We start from the raw sequence: 22,466 nt of genomic DNA on the forward strand, positions 1-22,466 counted from the left end.
TGGATTGAGGCACCTGAGGAACCCAGTGTTGCCTGTATTTTTTGGAAATCCCAGGGTACCGTGTGATTCTCCTATGGACCACCACCCAGGCTCAAAGGGATCATGAGATTATTCATGCTAGAAACTTATGTGTGCATCCACAAGCTACTATGGGCTCTAGCATAGTTGAGTATGTTGTGTGACCTCTTTCGGTGGTAGAATACACTACAAGAAATATGCACGTTTATGACAAAAATTATTGACCGTGGTCAAATTGGTCATAAATCTATGACTTTTATTTGCATAATGGTCAAGGAGTGTCCGGGAGGGTCCAAACCCTAGCATTTTTAAGACCATCTATGTCAAAATGTCATGATCCTATTACAGAAAATGGTCATAAGGATCTATAATATTGTTTCTGGACATAATTCAACTGATTATCACTAGTGCAGAGACGCCCTATGCAAACTGTTTTCACCCCCTTTCGGTGACACAATTTTAAACTATCACCTTGCCTGTGTGGGCGATGGGGGGTGGTCTATCGCACACACTACCAAGAAACTGTTTGTGATAGGTGGGTCCATCACACACAATTGAACACAAAAATTGTGTGCAATGTGGATTAGCATCACACACGGTTAGTTCACAAAAACTATGTGTAATGTGTAGGTTATTGCACACGATTAAAGAGAAAAACCCGTGTATGATGTGAATGCCATCACACACAATTGGATCTACAAAACTGTGTGCAATGTGTGATCTTAACAATGTGTTAATTAGTCCTAAAATCAGTTAGACAGTAATCAATTTACTACGATCACCATTTCTTGAAGAAACATAACACAAGACATCACACATTCAAAATCCACTATATGATTTGTTTCTAACAGATACGTAACATCGACATGTTTCAAGCTTTTTCATACAACATACACAAGTGCAAATGTACTATCTCACACCACATGACAGCCAACACATACAACTAGCAATCACATCTAATTACGTCGCCAAGCTTCATCTGTCTCTTGTTCATCCACGACATCAACTACCAAACCTTCTAAGATTTCTTGTTGTATCTCATCCTGAAAAAACAAGAGAAAAGGGTATCAAGGTCAAAAGAAGTACTCCCTCCGTCCGAAAATACTTCTCAGAGGAATGGACGTATCTAGACGTATTTTAATGTTAGATACATCCATTTTTAGTCATTTCTACGACAAGTATTTCCGGACGGAGGGAGTACATGACTACATTTTTATTTCAAGTTAAAGGTAGCGATTTAATCATTCAACACTACAGAAGTTAGTGGCTTATCAGTTCCATGAGCTTCTCAAGAAGTTCTTCGAATGTTGTACTACTCTGTGGGTCGCTGCTTGCACTTGGACAGTGGCAGTAAGAACAAGTCCATTTTGAAACAAAATGAAGAACAACAGTAGAGCATCTAAAGTGCATCTATCCAAAGCATTGGCTTCATACATGTCATTTTTTCATGCACCATACCAGCAAACATCCATAAAATGATCACAAGATACATTACTTAATCAAATGTTCGGACAAGCGAGTATCTTGTCTAGTTGATTCCCATCACATGAAAGCTACAACTACCTACAAGAAGTAACAGAGGATAACCACAATTTTCACCGAACAATGAGGAACAAAAATTTCGGAGCACTATGCTACTAGCATGAAGAAATATCGCATCATAGAGACTGTCTGCTGAAACACACACAGATGTCTCAGTCCTGAATCCTGATGAATATGTATGTGGCATGCATGCCTACACTATCATCAAACCTCTAAGCTATATGTCGGAGTAATGGGCCACGGGTAGGCTGACCCTAGCCCCAGAACCTTTCAGGACATCGGGACAGGCCGCGCCCCTCAAAGCCGAGTCTCAGATGACGACTCCCAGATGAACCGAGTCTCTGATGACGACTCCCAGATGAGCCGAGTCTCAGATGACGACTCCCAGATGAACCGAGTCTCAAATGACGACTCCCAGATGAACCGAGTCTCAGATGACGACTCCCAGATGGGCCGACTCATGGCCGGCGACTTCCAGAGGAACCAGCTATGGAGAGTCGGCCCACGACTCCACACTCATTGCGGGTACGACCATGGCGTGGCCGTCACCTCCTGCTTGCGAGGAGCCGGCGTGGCTACAGTGTGCCGTACCGCCGGAGATCTCCGGCGTGGCCCGGCACTGTAGCCATGCCAGACCTGACCTCGGCCACAGTGTGTGGCGTACTGTGGCCACGATGGCCTACCTATACGGCTCAAAGACGGCGGACCCGCTAGTCAGTGAGAGCTAGAAGACGGCGGATACGCCCAGAAGGCGGCCCCGTGGGAGTCGGCTCCCCGAAGTCGGCCAGCCCCTCTCACGGGTCCCACGCGCCATTAACCAGACAAGATGGGGAGTAACGACGGTGATCGCCCGATAGATGGCGGCACTGTTGCCACGACCCAATGACCAAGCCTGCGTCATCAGAGGCACGGCTACAGTGCCGGACTCGCCGGCGGGGCCCGTGAGTCGGCGGGCCCCATCAGTCGGCGGAGAAGACGGCGGCCTGTGAGACAGACGGCTGGGACCCGCGCCCAGCCGGATTACCATTGTATCCCCGGGGGATAGGCCTATATAAACCCCCCGGGGCACCCATGCAAAGGGTTTGCATCCATTAGCCTCAGACCCGATGATATAGGAAGAAGAGGGCTAGCCTTGTCTCCTTCTACCTCCAGAATACAGCTCTAGGAGCAACCTTGTAGTCACTATGCCTTAGTGATCATGCGGAGACCCCGCAGAGCAGCAGTAGGGGTGTTATCTCCCCGGAGAGCCCCGAAGCTGGATAAGATTCGCCGGCGTGCATGCCTTCGCCTAATCCTGTTTCCTGGCACCGGCGACGTTCTACTCGCTCCCACCATGATAAGCCATCCTTTGGCATATGTCGCACCCAACCCCCGACATTTGGCGCCCACCGTGGGGCGAGGTGCACCGTCGTCCGGAGACCTACTTTGGACGGGAACCCTTTTCCTCCCCCGCGAGCGTAGCCAGCCCGGCACGCCCGATGGCGCTTGCCCCGACGCGCTGCAAAGCGTCGACGACTCCTGCGCGGCGAGCTGCCTCGCTGACCTTCTCGGCGAGGTTAGCATCTCCGACGAGCCTGCATCCGATGCAGGCACGGGCGGCCCGGAAAGCCTCCTCGCGGGCCTCCTCGACCATCTCCACGTCGCCGGTGAGCCTGCCGTGGACTTGGAGTCCGTAGGCTCCACCAACCCGATGCTGGTCGACTCCGACGGCGTGTCGCTTGACACGTTCCCCTCCAACGTGGTGATCTACGACGAGCCGCTCCCTCGCGAGGCGAGCGGTGGAAGCGCCATCACGGAAGTGCTCGTCATCAGTCATGGCGAGCGCTCCGGCGAAGGAGCTCATGACCCGCTCGACGCGGTTCTACGAGACCTGACGGCGCCCATTCTGGAGGACGCTGACGCCGAGACGCTGGAGGCACGCCGCCTTCAGCTTGTCGAAGGCGCGAAGAAGCTGGCAAGCATGAGACGCTTGTCGGAGGCCTACCAACATGAGATGGATCGCGCTGTGGGCGGCTCGCCAGCGCCGACTGGGCCTAGCCGCCTAGGCGCGGTCCGACAACGCGGCGCGGCCGTCGCCAACCTGTTCGGGGCCGATCGCCCTGTATATGCCACGCCTGCGGAGAACATCCGTGCCGCTCAGGCGGCAGCAGACGAGCTAGACAACTTCGAAGGCGAAGAGCACCGCCTAATGACCGAGCGAGTCCAGCGACTCCTCAAAGCGGCTGCCGCACAGAACGAAGCCGGTTGCCGCACGGAGGCGCCGCAGCGACAAAATGACGACTTACCTCCCGCCGAGATCAAGGCGCGACGTCTCGGACGCCGACTGGTCGAGTCCGCGGAAGAAAGGAGAAGGATCCGGCTGTCAGCCACAGTCGGACTCGCATCACCATCGAGCGCGACCAAGACGGCCGCCCAAGAGCAGTGGAGCGGCAGGGCGACTACCTGCCTCCTCCACCACGAAGGGAAAGACGAGTCTCCCCACCGCCTATCGATCATCCGACTCTCGGCGACCGCCTCGGCCGTCGAGAGGGAGTTGAAGAGGACGACGCACGCCACCGGATCGACCGACTCCACCGATACCTGGCGCTGGAAGAAGAAGACGAGTTGGGTCCACCCTGCTTTGGGCCCCGCATTCAAGATGAGCCCTTCCCCAAAGGGTTCACGCTCCCCCGAAACACACCCAAGTACACCGGCTCCGTGAAGCCAGAAGAATGGCTGGTTGACTACTCCACAGCCGTCAACATAGCAAACGGCAACAAGCGTGTTGCCGTGAAGTACGTTCCGCTAATGCTCCAGGGCACGGCCCGGACATGGTTGAACAGTTTGAAGCCCCGCAGCATCAACAGTTGGGTCGACTTCACCGAAGCTTTCATCCGCAATTTCACCAGCACGTACAAGCGGCCCCCCAAGCCACGACAACTCTCCTTGTGCGTGCAAGGCCAAGACGAGTCGACACGCGACTACCTCACGTGATGGGGCGAGCTTTGGAACTCCTGCGAGGGCGTGCACGAGGTGCAAGCTATCGAGTACTTCACCGCCGGGTGCAGAGAAGGCACCCTCCTCAAGCACCGGCTCCTCTGCGACGAGCCCGAGACCCTCGACGAGTTGCTGGTCATCGCAGACAAATATGCCACGACCGACTCTTCCATGAAGACAGAGATTCAAGCTAGTGCGACTGGCAAGGTGGCCCCTCAAGCTCCCAAAACTCCGGCCGGAGACACCAGTCGGCGACAACAGCAGAATGATCACAAGCGCAAGGCCCCACAGCCGACTTCCAGCAGTCGGCAGGTCGCGACAATCGAAGACCAACAACCTGAGGGGCAGCCTCTGGCGAAGCGGCAGAAAGGCGGCAAGTCCAACTGGTTGCCAACCTTCTCTTACGAGCAGACTCTGGATGGTCCCTGCAAGTTCCACAGCGGTGCAAAGCCGTCAAACCATACCACCCGAAAATGCCACTGGCTCACCAGAATCGCCAAGGGAGACGGCCTCCTTCCTCCACCGCCTGCTGGGCCGCCGCCTCCACAGCCGCCCCAGCAGCCGGCGGCCAGGCCAGTCGGGGCCGTACAAGATGAATACCCCGAAGAGCATGGAGCTTATGTGGTGTTCACCAGTATGGCTGATGATCGACGCAGCAGACGGTTGCAGCAGCAAGAAGTAAATGCTGTAGCATCAGATACTCCGGAATTTATGCATTGGTCCGAGAAGCCTATCAGTTGGAGCAGAGCAGATCACCCAGAGGTGATGCCGAATCCGGGCTCCTACGCCTTGGTTCTGAGTGCAACCTTGGCCACTGATAGGCGGGTCGCTCGCTTCTCGCGAGTGTTAATAGACGGAGGCAGCAGCATCAACATCCTGTACAAGGATACCATGGAGAAATAAGGGATCAAGCAGAAACAACTTCAAAGCAGCCGGACTGCTTTCCACGGCATTGTACCTGGCCTTTCCTGCTCCCCGATCGGCAAGATCCAGATAGACGTCCTCTTCGGAGACAAAGATCATTTTCGCCGAGAGCCAGTCTGGTTTGAAGTGGTGGACCTTGAAAGCCCATACCAAGCGCTGTTTGGCCGACCTGCCTTAGCCAAGTTCATGGCGGTCCCCCACTACGCCTACCTCAAGATAAAGATGCCGAGTTCAAAGGGGATTCTGACCGTGGCTGGCGACTACAAGAAGTCGTCCACCTGCGCGGCCGAGAGCAGTCGGTTGGCCGAGTCCCTAGTGATCGCAGCTGAAAGGCGGCTCCTTGACCGGGTTGTGGCGATGGCCGGCAAGCAGCCAGAGATGTCGCCCGATCCCAAGGAGTCGGAAGCTGATGGTTCGTTCAAGCCGGCTAAAGAAACAAAGAGGATACGTTTGGACCCGGAGCACCCGGAGAGGCACACTGTCATAGGTACAAACCTAGACAGCAAATAGGAAGGCGAGCTCATCGATTTCCTCCGTGAGAATCGAGACATCTTTGCATGGTCCCCTAAAGACATGCCAGGTGTACCGACGGAATTCGCCGAGCACAAGCTACATGTCCGATCTGATGTGAAGCCCGTCAGGCAGCCCTTGCGCCGCCTGTCAGAAGAGAAAAAAAGAGTTGTTGGGGAAGAGATAGCCCGACTCCTAGCGGCCGGCTTCATTATGGAGGTGTTTTTTCCAGAATGGCTGGCGAACCCGGTCCTAGTGCTGAAGAAGAACAAGCAGTGGCGGATGTGTATCGACTACACAAGCCTCAACAAAGCTTGCCCCAAAGATCCGTTTGCTCTGCCAAGAATTGACCAGGTGATAGACTCCACAGCCAGATGCGAGCTGTTGAGCTTCTTAGATGCATATTCAGGATATCACCAGATCAAGCTGAACCCGGCGGACAGACTGAAGACTGCTTTCATCACGCCGTTTGGAGCCTTCTGCTACCTGACTATGACGTTCGGCTTGAGGAACGCCGGTGCCACCTTTCAGCGTTGCATGCAGAAGTGTCTCCTCAAGCAACTCGACAAAAATGCCCACGTCTACGTGGATGATGTGGTAGTGAAGACGGAAAAGCGTGGAACATTGTTGGAAGATCTCCAAGAAACCTTTGAGAATCTGCGCCGATTCTAGATCAAGCTCAATCCGGAGAAGTGCGTCTTCGGAGTGCCAGCTGGCCAGCTCCTTGGCTTCCTGGTCTCTGAACGCGGCATAGAGTGCAACCCTGTGAAGATCAAAGCCATTGAGAGAATGGAAGTCCCCCGCCGACTGTTAGATGTGCAGAAGTTCACCGGCTGCCTGGCTTCCATCAGCCGATTCATCAGTCGGCTGGGCGAGAAGGCTCTCCCTTTGTACCAACTGATGAAGAAGACCACCTTTTTTGAGTGGAACCACAAGGCGGATGAAGCGTTTCTCGAGTTGAAGAAGATGTTGACTACTCCCCCTGTGCTGGCGGCTCCGACTCCCAAAGAGCCTATGCTCCTATACATTGCCGCCACCAGCCGGGTAGTCAGCACAGTTGTCGTAGTCGAGCGCAAGGAGGAAGGCAAGGCGCTCCCTGTCCAGAGACCGGTATATTACCTGAGCGAGGTACTGTCGACCTCCAAGCAGAACTACCCCCACTACCAAAAGATGTGCTACGGCGTGCATTTCGCCGCCAAGAAGTTGAAGCCTTACTTTCAAGAACATCCAATCACTGTGGTTTGCACCGCTCCACTGGCCGAGATCATCGGAAGCCGTGATGCTTCAGGCCGAGTAGCCAAGTGGGTCATAGATTTGGCTCCCTACACCATCTACTACCAGCCCTGCACCGCCATCAAGTCACAAGCACTGGCCGACTTCCTTGTCGACTGGGCCGAGACCCAGTACCTGCCGCCAGCACCTGACTCCACCCATTGGCGAATGCATTTCGATGGCTTCAAGATGCGCACCGGCCTGGGAGCTGGCGTCGTCCTCACCTCCCTGAAAGGCCACAAGCTCAAGTACGCGCTGCAGATCCACTTCGCCGCCTCCAACAACGTTGCCGAATACGAGGCGCTCGTTCACGGGCTCCGGCTTGCCAAAGAACTCGGCATCCGCCGGATCCTGTGCTACGGCGACTCCGATTTGGTGGTCCAGCAGTCATCTGGTGACTGGGACGCCAAAGACCCAAACATGGCGAGCTACCGCTTCCTGGTGCAGCAACTCAGCGGATATTTCGAGGGGTGTGAATTCCTTCACATTCCAAGAAATGACAATGACCAAGCGGATGCCCTGGCACGAGTCGGCTCCACCCGTCAAGCAATACCATCCGGCGTCGCCTTTCAGCGCCTTCTCAAGCTGTCTATCAAGCCTTCGCCAGAATCAGACTCCATTTTTGTGACAGCTCCCCCCGAAGAAGTCGAATCCGACTCAAGAGCACCAGCAGACGGCTCCAAAAATACCGCAGTCAAAGCCGGCTCGGGGACTTCAGAACCCGGCCCGGGGACTGCGACAGTTAGCCTGAAGACTTCAGAACTCGGCCCGGGGACTGTTCCATTCGGCCCGGGGACTTCATCGACCCAGCAAGCGGCCGCGAATCCCAGCCCGCCGCCTCCCAGCCCAACCACCCTTGTCCAAGTCGCAATAATGGCAATCGAAGAAGTAGCAGCACCCTCATGGGCCCAGCCCATCCTCAAGTTCCTAGTAAACAGAGAGCTGCCAGCTGATGAAATCCTGGCTCGGCAAGTGCAACGCCGAGCGGCAGCCTATACCATAGTCAACAGAGAGCTGGTCAGGCGTAGTGTCACTGGTGTCTACCAACGCTGTGTCGAGGCAGAACAAGGCCAAGCAATTCTCAGAGACATCCATGAAGGCGAGTGTGGCCATCATGCGACTTCAAGGGCACTCGTCGCCAAAGCCTTCCGACACGGATTCTTCTGGCCGACTGCCCTGGAAGAGGCCAAAGAATTAGTCCAAAACTGCAAAGGGTGCCAGATGTTCCGTTCCAAGCCACTCCAGCCGGCTTCGGCGCTCAAGACCATTCCCATCGCATGGCCCTTTGCGGTTTGGGGCCTGGACATGGTGGGACCATTCAAGACGGCACGAGGCGGCCTAACTCACCTACTTGTCGCAGTGGACAAGTTCACCAAGCGGATAGAAGCAAAACCCATCAAGAAATTGAATGGTCCGACTGCAGTAACCTTCATCGCCGACATTACGACTCGGTACGGCATACCACATAGCATCATCACCGACAATGGCACAAATTTTGCCAAAGGAGCCTTGGCCCGTTTCTGCGCTACACAGGGCATCCGACTGGACTTAGCGTCCGTCGCCCATCCGCAGTCAAACGGCCAGGTAGAGCGAGCAAACGGCCTAATCCTATCCAGCATCAAGCCCCGCCTGGTTGAACCACTGGAGCGCTCGACCGGCTGTTGGCTCGAGGAGCTGCCAGCCGTCCTCTGGAGTCTGCACACGACTCCAAACAAGTCAACCGGCTTCACGCCTTTCTTCCTCGTCTACGGTGCTGAAGCCGTCATCCCGACGGACATAGAATTCGACTCCCCGCGAGTCATCATGTACACCGAGGAGGAAGCAGAAGAAGCACGTCAAGACGGCGTCGATATGCTGGAAGAGGGCCGGCTGTTGGCACTCAGTCGATCCGGCATCTACCAGCAGAGCCTGCGCCGATACTACAACAGGAAGGTCAAGCCAAGATCTTTCCAAGAGGGCGACCTTGTGCTCCGACTGATCCAGCGGACAGCCGGCCAGCACAAGCTGTCGGCACCTTGGGAAGGCCCCTTTATTGTCAGCAAGGTGTTGGGCAATGACTCCTACTACCTGATCGATGCTCAGAAGCCCCGAGCTCGCAAGAGAGACGACTCCGGCAAAGAGTCGGAATGACCATGGAACGCAAACCTCCTCCGAAGGTTTTACAGTTGATTCAGTATGTATCACACTACCCCTTTGTATTAAAGTACCGAGACTTCGGGCCCCCCGAGACGAGCTCGGGGACTGCCCCTTTTGATTATCTGTATGATAAGAGTTATGCCGTCAAGTATGCTACTTCTTGCTATGCGCTTGGCGCCGGGTTCGACTAGTCGGCCCGGGGATTCGCCGTCTGGCGCTATGAAATGTTTCCTGAAGTCGGACAAGTAGTGTGCGGCGCCTAAGCTGTCTCCTGCTAGAAGTCGCAGCTCGCAGAGCGACTGTTTGGTAAGCAGGAGTAAGGATGAATGGACGTCCACACAAAAAATGGCTAAGGACCCAAAACATCAACATAGCTTAAGCCGGTTTCTAGCCCCCCTTTCTTACAAGCCGGCTCACGAGTATTCGGCTTACTGCTTTCTATCCAACTTGTTAAATAAACTCCAAAGAAAGGCAAGTACTTGCTTTCCCCAAAATAGCCAGGCATTTGGCCCAGCGGCAGTCCGCAGAGCGGTCTGCCGGCTGGCAAAGCGGCAACTAGGGGAAGGCGGCAAAGGAAAAAGCCAAAGAAGCAATGAGCAAGGAAAAATAGGACTCGGATTAATATTTACATAAGCATAGGCCCATTGGCCGAATCTTCAGACAGAAGTTTAACATACACCCCGAGGGTGGAATTGTGCAAATTAACAAATTCATCAAAGACCTTCTAGAATAGATAAATAAAGCCAGAAGGCAGCCTAAGGAGCAGCAGACGGGTTCGGAGGGTCGGAGGAGACGGCGGTGTCAGGCGCCGGGGCAGTCGGCTGGGCAGTCTCGGCTTGATCGCCGCCAGCGGCAGTTGGCCCGGTCGAACGCGGCTCGTTGCTAGAGGCGCGGTCGAGCTGAGGCTGGTCGCCCGCTCCACCTTCTGGCACCTCCGTCTCGCCTTCGTCCTCTGCCTCGCCTTCTTCCTCGGTGCTGGAGTCAATCACCTCCGCCGAGTCCTCGCCATATTCCGGGTTCATCCCGAACCACTCCGGCGGCACTTCCTCGCCGCCTTCAGCCCGCTCGGGGATGAAGCCACTGGTGTCCGTGTACTCGGCGATGGCCGTCGCATGCTCGACAAGGGCGCCCTCCACAGCCTCCAGCTCTGCCTGGGCCTCTGACCGGAATGCGGCCAGACGGTCCAGGTCCAGCCCCGGATACCACGCCTTGACGAACTCCAAGGCCCGGCGCGCTCCGGCCCGGGCCGAGGAACCCTTCCAAGCTTCAACACGGCCGACGGCGACTTTCAGCCAGTCGGCGGACCGACTGGCGGTGCGCAGAGCCGGCATGTCTGGCCACAAAGCGGCAACCGCCTGGGCGCCGACACACTGAAGCCGGCGCATCCGTCGGTGGGCCGGACGAAGACGAGCCTCGATGCTCAGAAGCTGCTCATCAACGGTCAAGGGAGCGTTGGCGGCAATCACCTCACCGTTTGCCCTTTGCGCCTCACGATCAGCCTCGATAGCCAGAGGGACTGCCTGCGAGTGGCCAGGGAAGAAGTCTGCCAAGACAAAAGAAGAAGCAAGTCGAAAAATCAGAAGTCAGCCTGACACATAGTCGAAAATTCAAAGAAAGCAAGCTCACCATCGACGATATCCTCAATCCCGTGGAAGCCGGAAGTCAGCATCGCCTCCCTGTCGGTCCAGGAGGAGCGCTCGCTCTCGAACTCGGCCAAGAGAGCAGCCTCCTTCTTCTCGGCCTCGTCCTACGCCTTCTTGAGCAGCTCCTTCTGCTCGGCCAGCTGCGCAGTAAGCAGATCGCGCTCCGCAGCGAGTTTGTTGCACTCCTCCTCCTTGACGCGCAAGGCAGGGTTAACTTCACCCAGCTGCTCCTGAAGAGTAGCGTTGACCCCTGAAAAACAAAAAAAAGAGACAAATAAGTCGTCAGCAAAGAAGGTCGCCGGAAATATCCGGCCCGACTCCTCAACAGTCGGCCCAAATCTCGGGGACTACAGCTCGCGGGTGCGCCAGCGCGCCCCCGCGAAGAAAGTAGAACAAGAAAGGAAAACGTCGAAGTCGCTAACAAAGAAGATCACCGGGAAGATCCGGCCCGACTGCTCAGTAGTCGGCCCGAATCTCGGGGACTACAGCCCGCGGGTGCGCCAGCGCGCCCCGCGAAGAAGAGAGGGAAAAGAACTTACTCCGGCTCTCCGTCAAGTCGGCAGCCCGCTTGCTCAACTCTTCAACATTGCGGTTGAAGGCAGTTGCGCGGAGGTTGTGATACTCCTGTAAACAACGATGTCAGACAAAATAAGTACTTCGAACTCGCCAGAGGGAGTTCCAAGCCGCCTGCTCAGCAGCCGGCCCGAAAGTCAGGGACTACACCCAGTGGGTGCACTGGCGCGCCCCCACAGAGAAAAACAAGAATCAAAAAGAAGAAGGAAACGTACTCGGACGGTCGTCCGCGCTGCCAGATGCGCCCTGGTGCAAGTTTGAAGGGTGTCGCCTTCAGCACACAACTTCGCCTGAACGTCCAGAAGCGCTTGATTCAGCGGCCCAGTGGCGCCTCCGCGCAACCACCCGATGGACGCGGCGCTAGTTGCCGCAGCGTCTAGGGCTGCCGAGCTGGCGGCGCCGGTCTCCCGAGGTCGCGGCGCCGAGGTCGCCCTCTCAAGACGGCGGCGCACCGGCGAGGCGACTTGGAGAAGCAGCCTCGCCTCGGACTCGTCCGCGGTCGGCGGCTCCGGCGGACCCGCCGGCTGTTTGCCGTGCGGTCTCCCAGACGGCGGTGGAGGCGGCGGTGGCGGCACGAGAGTGTCCGACATGGAGGCCTCGCCGCTCTCCTTCACGACGGGGTTCTCGGTGCCGGCCTCTCCGGTCTGTCCCGTGAACTTTGAAGGCGGCGGTGCAGAGGACAGTGGGGGGACGAGCATCGCCGATCGGCGACGCGCGGCCTCCTCGGCTCGTCGTCTCGCCACAAGAGCGGCTTCGGCGTCCTCCAGCTTCTTCTGGGCGGAGGCGGACGCCTTCTCGGCCTCCGCCTTCTCCAGACGGTCGGCCTCCTCCTCGTCGCGCTTCTCCCACGCGTTTCGCTCCGTCGCCTCCCGGAGGTCGGCGGCGGGGTCGACCCGCCGAGTATTGGCGGACGTCTCTGCCGACCCCATGACGGAGGGGACGGCGACTCTCTCAAGGGAAAGGGAGGACCTGAAGAAGAATGGAAGGAGTATAAAAGAAGACTCGGACAAGATTCACCGAAGGAAAATAAAAAAGCGTAAAAACTTACGCAGAGACTAGCGGCGGCCTTCTCACTTCCCTACGGAAGCGGTTGGCCTTCGCGGTCGCCGCCTCCCGTTTGATCGCGGCGGCCGCTCCCTTGAACTTCTTCAACTTGCCGCCGGGCGCACTCGGCCCGGCGTGACGCCTCTTCGCACCGCCTTGGCTAGCCAGGCCGGCGGAGGAGCCGGTGCCCGACGAGCCGACCCTCGGCTGGTGGCGCGAGGCGACTTCCCCTTCGGCGTCATCATCAGGCTAGTCGGTGAAGGTGGCCGAGGGCCTGAAGCCGCCTACCGCTCCTCCTCCCCCGCCTTCGGCGTCGGCTTCCATCGCCGCCGCCCCCAAGTCGGGATCGTCGACGTCGCTCTCCGCACGATCGGGGACAAACTCGTGGGGCTGTCTCGTGGCGCCGGCTGCAGGCTGCATGAGGGGGTTCTAGTTCAGAAGAAACCAAACGAGAATCAGAAACCGGATTCGGGCGCAAAGAAGACAAAGCAATAAGGAGATGCGACTTACCACTGGTGGGGGGTTGTCGCGCGAGTACGGCTCCTTGCCGAACTGCCAGTCCTCCCCGAACTCGCAGTTCGCGATATGATTCACCATGTTTGCCACCTCCGCGCGGGGCATCTCTTTGGTGCTCATCCGACTTGGGTCTCGTAGGCCGCTCATCTGACAGATCAGGTGAGGCCGACCTTGGAGCGGAAGAACTCGGCGCGCCACGAAGGCGGCCAGCAAGTCGGACCCGACGAGGCCCTCCGACTGCGTCAAGACTCGAAGTCGCGCTACGGCGGCGGCTCCGGCGGGAGTCAGCGTCTTGACCCGATGAGACCAGCTAGGGAGCCTCCCAGCTGGGGGGCCGGCTTCGTAAGCCGGCAGATTAACCCAGTCGCCGTCGGAGGCGAGATTCTTCACGTAGAAGTATGAGCGCTGCCACATCCTCACCTACTTGATCAGCGAGATGGAAGGAAAGGGGTTGTCGGCCGTCGAGCGCCGCATCGCGATGAAGGCACCGCATTGAGCCGGCACGCCGACATCAGGGCAGGCCGCGCCCCTCAAAGCCGAGTCTCAGATGACGACTCCCAGATGAACCGAGTCTCTGATGACGACTCCCAGATGAGCCGAGTCTCTGATGACGATTCCCAGATGAACCGAGTCTCTGATGACGACTCCCAGATGAGCCGAGTCTCTGATGACGATTCCCAGATGAACCGAGTCTCAGATGACGACTCCCAGATGAACCAAGTCTCAGATGACGACTCTCAGATGGGCCGACTTATGGCCCGCGACTTCCAGAGAAGCTGGCTATGGAGAGTCGGTCCACGACTCCACACTCATTGCGGGTACGACCAAGGCGTGGCCGTCACCTCCTGCTTGCGAGGAGCCGGCGTGGCTACAATGTGCCGTACCGCCGGAGATCTCCGGCGTGGCCCGGCACTGTAGCCATGCCAGACCTGACCTCGGCCACAGTGTGTGGCGTACTGTGGCCACGATGGCCTACCTATACGGCTCAGAGACGGCGGACCCGCCAGTCAGTGAGAGCTAGAAGACGGCGGATACGCCCAGAAGGCGGCCCCGTGGGAGTCGGCTCCCCGAAGTCGGCCAGCCCCTCTCACGGGTTCCACGCGCCATTAACCAGACAAGATGGGGAGTAACGACAGTGATCGCCCGATAGATGGCGGCACTGTTGCCACGACCCAATGACCAAATCTGCGTCATTAGAGGCACGGCTACAGTGCCGGACTCGCCGGCGGGGCCCGCGAGTCAGCGGACCCCATCAGTCGGCGGAGAAGACGGCGGCCTGTGAGACAGACGGCTGGGACCCGCGCCCAGCCGAATTATCATTGTATCCCCGGGGGTAGGCCTATATAAACCCCCCGGGGCACCCATGCAAAGGGTTGGCATCCATTAGCCTCAGACCCGATGATATAGGAAGAAGAGAGTTAGCCTTATCTCCTTATACCTCCAGAATACAGCTTTAGGAGCAACCTTGTAGTCACTACGCCTTAGTGATTATGCGGAGACACCGCAGAGCAGCAGTAGGGGTGTTATCTCCCCGGAGAGCCCCGAAGCTGGGTAAGATTCGCCGACGTGCATGCCTTCGCCTAATCCCGTTTCCTGGAACCGGCGACGTTCTACTCGCTTCCACTATGATAAGCCATCATTTGGCATATATCGCACCCAACCCCTGACACTATAAATGATTTGAAACCCACCAAGATGCAACTGCTACCTGAGCCATTCATACCATCAACAGTACTACATGCGCCCATATGAATGTATTAATCCGAGGAACAATTCTAAATAATCAACCAGACAACAAGGGGATACCTGCTTGCATTTACCTGCAGCTCGGTGGTGCGTGCGTGTGTAGACCAAGGCCGTGCAGACGAGGAAGCTGTAGAGGAGGTGCAGCTACAACGATTCAAAGCGTCCGCCGCAATACGATCTTGCTCCAACGAACCACGGCCTTCGCCCAGACTCATCCCCTGATGGGCGCCCCAGATCCCTGCTCTGCTTGGAAACAAGAACGAAAAAGAGTAACTCCAGTTTCTAACCAAATCAGTACATCCAGCCTACAAGTATGGCGAATCGAAACAAGTGGAGAGAATCTCTGAATATTACTACCTGTGACCACAGAGGAGCTCAATACTATCCTACTCGAGACTCCACTGATCTACAGAGCGTGGAAAGCTCGGGTCCATAGCATCGACCCCATGAACGCGCGGCGGCGAGGCCGCCTGGGGAGCCAGCGAGATGCGAAACGCCCTCCCGAGGAGCCGCCAGCTGGCCGACGAGCAGGAGCTAGCGAAGTGGGCCCGCCTCATGACGGCGGCCGCGGGGGCCATTTGACCATGGTGGGAGCGAGGAGGGGGGAGGGTTCAGGTCTGTGTGCGTGGGGTTTCAGAGCTCGGAGCAGGATCGAGGGGATGGCGAGCAGACGGCGCCGGAGATTGGTGGAACAGCCGAGGCCAAGGGGTGACGCAGAAAATCACCTGGGGAGGGCTCAGGACACCGTGGATCCGCGTGGATCAGCCGAAGACGCTGCAGATATGCCGCGTGGCCGTTGTGGATCCGTCTAACAGCTGCTCGAGCAACAACCACAAGGAGGAGGCGGTCTTGGTCTCGAATCCACCGGCAGCACCATGGGTTGGTGGATCTGGGGCCAAGGGAAGGGACAAATGGTGAGGGGAGGGGGAGGGGGTGGTGGTCGGCGGCGGAGGAGTAGGTCGCCGGTGAGGGCGGAGCAGCTGGGGTGGGGTAGAGAGGGGGCGGCGGCTCTCTGGAATGGAACGAGAACGAGAGAGAGGAGTGTCGGAGCCGGGTGGGGCATCCCGGACGGAGCGTGGTGGGCCGTTGGATCTCACGTAGATGAACGGTGATCACGCATGATCCGTGGGAGGCTCCTCTCGACCAATCAAAACACATCATTGTCTAAAATTGTTTCCTTTAATTATATATATAGAACAGGTTAGCTAAATAGATTAAAAAATAGTCAAACATTCTCATATTATTGGCATGCCATATTCAGGTCATATCATAACACCATGCCAATTTTCATATTTTTCAGACCACATTTACATTTTCTAGAATTAAAATAGCAGTAAAGTCAATGTTCGTGGTTGACTCTTGCCACATAAATCTTTGAAATTTCTTTTCATTTCTTGGATAAGACATACAAATGTACTCAAGACACAAATATGTCTTCTGTAATCATTTTTATATGCACTTTTTCATGTACGTATAGTTCAAATTTGAATTATATCCATTAAATGCATGTAAATGTAGTTATTGACTATAATATAGAAAATGAATTCGAAAAAGTGCCAAATTTGAACATGGTGGATTCTGTGGTATATATTGAGTGTAGAAAAAATATGCGTTAAAAGATGAAAGAAGTATTGTCTCCCCTTCAACTAGGTGCATTCACTCTCGAAAGCACGACTATTCTTTGGAGATGGTTCGATTTCTAAAGAGTGTATATTAAAAAAATTGCCAAATCATCTCCAATTTTTACCATAGTATATTGAGGTCATATCATGAAACCATGTCAAGTTTTGTATATTTCGCACTTCATTTCCATTTTTTGAATTAAAATAGCAGTAAACTCCATGTTCGCGGTTGATTATTACCACATAAATATTTGGAAATTATATTCATTTATTGCACGAGGCATACAAATATACCCAATACCCTAAATATGATTTTTCAAATCATTTTTTTGTACTGTTTCATGTACTCATAGTTCAAATTTGATTTATATCAATTAAATGATTAGAAATGTAGTTAATGACTCAAATATAGCAAATGAGCTCTGAAAAGTGCCAAATTTTAACATGGAGAATCCTATGATGTATGTTGAGTGTTGATAAAAAATTCAAGGTCAAATGACAAAAGAGAATGTCAGTTTGCCTCAAACTTGGTGCATTCACTTGCGAAACCACAATCATTCCTTGTAGGTTGTTCGATATCTAAAGGGTGTGCATCAAAAAAATTGTTAAACATTCTCACTTTTTTACCACGGCATACTAACATCACATAATGACACCATGTCAAATTTCATATTTTTCGTACTTCATATACATTTTCTATAATTAAGATACTTATAAACTCCATATTCGTGGTTGACTCTTGTCACATATATATTTGAAATTTATATTCATTTCTTGTATAAAGCATGCAAATATACTCAAGACACTAAATATGATTTTTCAAACCATTTTTATGCACTGGTTCATGTAATCATAGTTCAGTTTTGAACTATATTTGTTAAATGCTTATAAATGCAGTTAATGACTCAAATATAGCAAACAAGCATTGTTTCATGCTAAATTAGTCCACTGCGTTTTCATTCTACAAATATACAGAACCTCCTGATATTAGTTTTATTTATATATTTCAAATTTGACCCAATTCCTCCTAAATCGGTGAAGATTTTTCTTTTTGATGAGAGGTGGATCGAAAGATTTTGACACACAGACATTTGTTTAATTGGACATAAAATATGGTATGTTATTTTTTAAAATGGAGTGGTGACATTTTCTAACAAATATTTTGTAGGCCCTTTACAAAAAAATGCATTTCCCGCACTCGGAAAATGAAAAATTAAACTTTTGTGCAAAGAAAAATAAAAACTACATTCAACAAAATTATTTTCCATTCCAATACACATACTTACCCAAAATATGGGATATTTTTTACAAACTATGGCATGAATTTCGCCATCACATTCGTTATTTGGTCATTTGATGCTATTTTTTGCCGTTCGGATGTTTTCCTTGGCGTACCTAGTTTAATCTCGACCTTAAATTTTGATTCAAAAATTATGGTATCATGAAGGGTCAACGATCACCACCTCAAATATTAGTTGTAAATTTGTTCTAATCTATTTTTTAAAAGATTTATTGGAAAATATTTAAAAAACAAAATAAGAATCTTTTTAACGAAAAAAAGGGATCGGCCCAAGGCCAGCCACAGTCGGCCACCAAACCCCACCCGCAGCCCACCGCATCGCCTCCCCCTCGTCGTCTTATCGATCCCCTCTCATCGCCCAAACCCTAACTCCTATCCCCTTCCTCCCCTTGTCTCCCTCTCCACGATCCAGATCGAGAACGCCGGCTCCCTTTCTCCCTCGCCAGCAGGTCCCTCCACCGCCGCCCCTCCAACCCCAGCCCCGGCCATCCTCTCTTCCGCCACCCTCTCATGTCCCAGTCGCTCGCCTCTGTCCTCATGCAGCCGATCGAGCGTGCCGCCCAACCTCACCAGCGACATAGGCCCTGACGCCCAGCACCCACGGCGTCGCGGCTGGCCGGCTCGTCGGCGTGCGCATGCTTCAATGCGCGCTGCTCAATCGAGTTGGCCGGACCGCAGCGGCGAGTGATCTAGGGTTTTGGTCACTTTGCCCCACGCCGGCCACGACTCTCTGGCAACCAGGACGGCGACGACATCGATGGGATCCTCGAGCGGCTGTCGTCCACTTCACGTTGGAGGGAGGGGTCGGTCCTCTCCTCGGACAAGGGGATGGCCGTGTTCGTCGTTCCCCACCCTGGCAGTCGATCCCGGCCGCCGCTGCTTCACTCGCCCTCCTCCGCCGGCATCTCCGCGAGGGCGCCCGATGCCAGGTAGGCCATGGACGCGCCGGACCTCAAGGTCGGCGCCCTGGCTGCTCCTGCTCCGGCTGAGCACACCCAGAACTGTATTTATATAAGAATATTTTTGTGAGATATATGTGTTATTTCAACGCTCTTTTGTGTGGTTTAGGCATTATGTAATTAACTTGTCAAAGATTAGTAATTGGGTATGTCTATGCCATATGCTCCCTGTTGTTGGGACATTATGATATGCCATTTTTATTGTCATGTTAGCCTGGTCAACCTTATCATCTGAACTGTCGTACTAGATGGTTTCTAGGTGTATAGATGCACCCAATAGCTAGTATATAATGTTTAATATTTTTCGTGACTTTGCCATGGAAAGTTAGCGTCGGAATTTTTTGGTTTAGTACAATGCACAAATGTTCACATTGCCTCAAGGGTGCATATTTTACTGTATCAGAACAACTGTATGCTTCACTCATTGATGCTACTACAGATAATATATTTGAGTATGCGAATGTCGGAGGGGTCGTGCCTGAGGAGACCGAGCTCGCCATGCTGCTCCTTTTCATTGCCAACAAGGGAAGGGCCGACGAGGAGAACAGGGTCCTTGCACCAACAGGTTAGGTTTCCCTGGCTGCTCGGTAGTTTTCGGACCGCTCCCTAATTTTCCTTGGGCTCGTAGGTAACTGGCGCAGCCGTTGTAACTTGAGACGCTGGTCTGGAGGAAGGATCATGAGGAGAACAACTACACAATGTTGTGGATGAACAGGATGATGGTAAGTAATTCTTGAGTATGATAACATGTCATCTAGCTCAACCATGTTGACTTTGAAACCATACAATCTTGAGCTATCTGAATTTATCCATACCTTGCAAGACATTTAATGAGTATATTTGAGAAACCATACAGGGCTTCACTGTATTCACCTTCTATCATGCTGCCCTTTCACACTATGATCTTGTTTAGATGCACACCGCTCACTTTTCAAGAAAAGGTGTGATGTAAATACTGGGGGATATATAATGTATGTAACTGTGGCTGTAACAAATTATTGTAAATTGCTGAATGTTCTATTGTTTCATAAGGATAAACCAGGATATTTTATTTACCATGTATGTATTATTTGTCATTGAGTAATGATCTGGGGTTGCGTGTGTAGGGAGGGTGAATCAAATCCAGGAGCACATCAACTATGAGGTTTGCCGACACGACAAGTACCATATGTGTGTCTACTCGTCCAACCTGGTAATCCTCCATTTGCTCGCCTTTGATTGATATCCTCCAAAATAGGAGGAGATTCTGCTTTTGCTTAATCTCCTTGTGTATGCGCTTCTTGCACCTATTGATGCTACAATTTAAGTAACCAGATGAGCCCTTCATTTTGTGCAACTTTTGCTCCAGTTTTGTGCAACTTTTGCTCCAGTTTGTTGTACTGGGCATGAACTATTGTCAAGATTCCAACATGTTCTTCATTTTCTTCTGATGCAACAGTCAACTGGGTGCGGGAGAATCAATGCACATAAACTTGTTCTTTCTCTATTTTAAAGCATTGAAGATCATAATATTACGCACTATCAATTCGTTTTTTTGGCAATCCGTATTGCTAATACCCCTTAACATTTGCTTTTTCTTGTGGACACATGTATAAACACTAAACCTGTCTTTATTCTTTCTAGATCTCAAAAGTAGTAATTTCTTAAAGATTGTATAACCTCTATACTTCACTTTAATGCATGTGTGACAGCAGTAGAGGAAAGCATCCGATGAACTGATCATGATATAATTTTTTATAGGCTTGGATTTAATTAAGGCCTGTCTGTTGTAGTTTAAGCTTGAACTTGTCATTAGGGCTAGTTCCTGTGGGTTTTTTGGGGCCTTCTAGAATAAGTTGCCCCCTATCCAGCTTATTCTAGAAGCAAAACCATAGTGTCAAAAATGCTCTTATATTATGGGACGGAGGGAGTAGGCTTCTAAGTAAATAATTTTGTAGAATAAGTTGGGTAGGGGGCAACTTATTCCAGCTTATTCTAGAAGGCAGCAAAAGAACTGGCCTTTAGTAATTAGTATGACCTTCTAATGTTGGAGTCTCTTTAGGAGGTGGAGAGTTTACACAATATGATATAATATGAATGTTAACTTACTAGTGTTTAATATTTCTAACCTGATTTATGGAAGAAACAAAAGTTGGGCCATGCAGCCACATAAAACCCTCTAAAATGCTTACTGCTTGCATCCATGTGACTTGCTTATATACACTGTCTGCATTCTACTCTCAGCTTGCTGCATTTTTCTTATTTCATGTTAGGAGTAATTTGCTTCTCATGTGTTGTCCCTCCTGATGCCAGGATGGAACGCTTCTTTGGAATTCTTAAAGAGGAAGACAATGGAGCTATGATGTTGTTGTGCAACAGGCTATGTTTTTTGTAATACCATTTGTCTGGGCTATGTAATCTTAGTTTGTCTGTGCTAGGATACTCAAAAAGCTATTTGTGTAATCTTATTTTGTGTGTGCTGCGATATTCAAAAAGCTATCTATCTAATTTAAATATGTGATGTATTCTTCACTGAAGTTATACTTTTAGTACAGTTTCTGGGCTATAATGGTTAAACGACCTTTTTGAGCTAAAAAGGTTAAACAACCTAATAATACATAATGTATTGGACATGGGCTTTGGCCTAGTAAAATAAATGTGTATAAAGTTTTATGGGTTGGCCTTATTGGGCTTGACTTGTGTATAAAGTTTTATGGGCTGGCCTTATTGTGCTTGACTTGCTAGAAATTATGACGATTTTATATCATCACTACCAATGCCATGTCAGATCTGGTGGCCACGTGGATGATGCCACATCAGATCCTATGTGGATGAGGCACACAGGAAATGATGAAATTTTTTGTCGTTAAAAACTATGACCTAATAATTTTGGTCTTAAAAACTACGACCAAAACTTAGAAAAGGTCATGTTTGTTTGTTCTTGACGGTCAACTGTTGACCTTCTCAGTTTGGTCAAAACAAGGTCATATGTTGAAAACAACGACGATTTATTGACCAAAATAGTGGGTCACTATCGACCATATTTCTTGTAGTGCTAGCAGATGTAGGGGATGTAGGTTGGTACTGTCTACCCAGAGTAAAGAGTTAATGCTTCTGAAAGACTGTGTCTCAGTCATCCGTTTCTCAAACACCATGTAGTGCGAGAAATCCAATGGAGGAGATCGAGTCTTGCGGGGAAAAGTGCGCAAACCTCTGCGGAGTGTATAAACTAATCATGGTTAGTCGTGTCCACGGTTATGGATGTTTTGAGTATCTAGTATTTGGATTATCATGTGAATCTCATCATGTTACTTAATTAAATTTGTTGGGTTTAATGATAATGCTTAATTGGGATTGAGTTGGAGGAACCTTCTCCATGTTTAACAACCACCATGATAGTTAAATAAAATTTATTCCTTTGTTGTAGGGAAAAATTGTCTTTATGCAAAACTGTAACCATAGAGCTTTCCACCAGCCATATATGCATTTAATGATAGCATTATTCTGTTCATTACTCTCTATGTGTTGCATTGCCAACATATTCCATGTGCTGACCCATTTTTGGGCTGTAACGTTCATGTTGCAGACTTTTCAGACGACGAGTAAGGTGCCTTAGGTAGCGATCTTATAGTCGGTGATGCCGTTGGAGTTGATGGACTCACTTATCTTCCAAGCCTTCCGCTGTTATCATTATTAGATGGCCTTA

At 51.9% G+C, this 22,466-nt stretch overlaps 1 protein-coding gene and 1 long non-coding RNA gene across 7 annotated transcripts; one reads left to right on the forward strand and one right to left on the reverse strand.

The window, feature by feature from the left end:
• Positions 1-836: 836 nt before the first annotated feature.
• Positions 837-15,946, reverse strand: LOC119295873. Of its 6 annotated transcripts, XM_037574313.1 has the most exons (5): positions 15,258-15,946; positions 14,975-15,143; positions 11,561-11,645; positions 11,005-11,271; positions 10,527-10,921 (listed from the first exon to the last, which is right to left on the reverse strand). In XM_037574313.1, exons 2-4 carry the CDS (start codon positions 15,113-15,115, stop codon positions 11,126-11,128), a joined length of 372 nt encoding a protein of 123 aa, XP_037430210.1. In that variant the 5' UTR covers positions 15,116-15,143; positions 15,258-15,946; the 3' UTR covers positions 10,527-10,921; positions 11,005-11,125. The 6 variants fall into 6 exon arrangements, 1 of the variants encoding a protein (XP_037430210.1); XR_005144423.1 differs by lacking the exons at positions 10,527-10,921; positions 11,561-11,645 and adding an exon at positions 837-1,061 and having other exon boundaries at positions 14,961-15,143; XR_005144421.1 differs by lacking the exon at positions 11,561-11,645 and having other exon boundaries at positions 15,258-15,945.
• A 2,218-nt stretch (positions 15,947-18,164) lies between these two features.
• Positions 18,165-21,290, forward strand: LOC119293562. The gene is made up of 4 exons (XR_005143108.1): positions 18,165-19,346; positions 19,410-19,503; positions 19,888-19,973; positions 21,074-21,290. It is a non-coding gene; the product is annotated as an uncharacterized LOC119293562 (long non-coding RNA).
• Positions 21,291-22,466: the final 1,176 nt, after the last annotated feature.

Source organism: Triticum dicoccoides, chromosome 4B, assembly GCF_002162155.2.
Source record: "Triticum dicoccoides isolate Atlit2015 ecotype Zavitan chromosome 4B, WEW_v2.0, whole genome shotgun sequence".
Lineage (NCBI taxonomy): Eukaryota > Viridiplantae > Streptophyta > Magnoliopsida > Poales > Poaceae > Triticum > Triticum dicoccoides.

Coding starts and splice junctions, on each gene's coding strand:
- LOC119295873 (XM_037574313.1), bottom strand. CDS start 15,115: ATGAGTCTGGGCGAAGGCCGTGGTTCGTTGGAGCAAGATCGTATTGCG. Junction 11,646..14,974: donor CACGCACCACCGAGCTGCAG/GTAAATGCAAGC, acceptor CGTTGTTTACAG/GAGTATCACAACCTCCGCGC. Junction 11,272..11,560: donor CGACTTGACGGAGAGCCGGA/GTAAGTTCTTTT, acceptor TTTGTTTTTCAG/GGGTCAACGCTACTCTTCAG.